This window comes from Aplysia californica, unplaced genomic scaffold, assembly GCF_000002075.1.
Source record: "Aplysia californica isolate F4 #8 unplaced genomic scaffold, AplCal3.0 scaffold00596, whole genome shotgun sequence".
Taxonomy (NCBI): Eukaryota; Metazoa; Mollusca; class Gastropoda; order Aplysiida; family Aplysiidae; genus Aplysia; species Aplysia californica.
This window is the reverse complement of record NW_004797866.1, coordinates 449,837-451,055: the sequence shown is the minus strand read 5'-3', so window position 1 is coordinate 451,055 and position 1,219 is coordinate 449,837. Positions and strand designations below refer to the sequence as shown.

The window sequence follows — 1,219 nt, the reverse complement described above, 5'->3', positions numbered from 1 at the left end:
ACATCTTCCCTCTTCCTCATTGGATGTTACAGACCATCATCAGTTTACAATGCTGGAATTAGTTTTACCATTATTAGTCTTAGTGTTAGTTGGAGTTTTACAGCATTTGTAACTAAATAAGGTCATATAAGTGCCGAAGATTAGAGATGTTACAATAGAGTAACAAACTCAAAAAAGGAGGAGAGATAAGGACGATAGCTGTTTGATAGGAAAGAAGGAGCAAACCAAACCAGAGCACCTACTGACCACCCGCTTACCATTATTAATATTTTATATTATTTTTTTTATATTACCATTATTATTATTATTATTATTATTATCTTCTTCTGAACTTCTCCTTCTTATTAGTATAATAATTATTATGATGCTGAGGACTGTAAAATCTTCATTACGCAGGTCCCGTAAACCAAGATGTCATCGGAATGTCCCTTGATTACACCGACATATAATTCCACCAGGAGTCTAGTTGAGCCTTGACATACAAACATCAGGTCTTTACAACCACACATCCTCATTTTTTCTCCGATGCCCACGCCAAGTACGTATTCCATCCTAGAGCAATGAAATTCACAAACAAAACTCTGGGGAAGAAATCAAAAACAAAACTAGTTTAATAATGAGCCTTGGAAGATTTGAGATCAGAAGAAGAGGATGAAGAAATAGAATCACACTTTTATAACATCGATGTCCGACTCAAATTATGTATGTGCATGAACATTGGTTTTCTGAAGAAAATACGTCCCTCTAAACACGTACTAGCATAAGCCACATCTGACCCCAAATCGAGTTATACCAATCACGCGATTCCCTTTATCCAATACTACATCCTGCCTCTCAAAAGATCGTAGGAATCGAGCAATAAATAGCTGAGATATATAGATCTAGTCGATTCCAGTTTGAACGTATCCCACTTGCCCACAAAAAGATACAGCACGTACTAACACACTGTTGGTTACGTTAGTGCGTGACGTACACTTTGACCCAATGTTGTGTTTTTATTGTACGGCACATACTAACGTAAGCCACACAGCCAGGGCTGAGCCTATGGCAAAAAAACATCGCGTAGCGCTTCTAGAGAGCGGGAAGACAAGCCAAACTACACACTCACATACACACACAAAAGACACAAACACATCCCCCCCATCCTCACACACACACAAAAGACACACAAACATCCCCCCCCCCCCAATCAACCGAATAAATTAGAACGAAAGACAAA

General features: G+C 38.6%; 1 protein-coding gene across 1 annotated transcript in view; it reads right to left on the bottom strand.

Annotated features, from left to right (window-relative positions):
• Positions 1 to 287: 287 nt before the first annotated feature.
• LOC101861983 (protein Mpv17) overlaps positions 288 to 1,219 on the bottom strand; it is a gene marked incomplete in the record, with an annotated part of 9,059 nt that continues 8,127 nt past the window's right edge. The window contains 1 exon segment of the mRNA XM_005107357.3: positions 288 to 581. Coding sequence (XP_005107414.2) covers positions 512 to 581 — 70 coding nt within the window.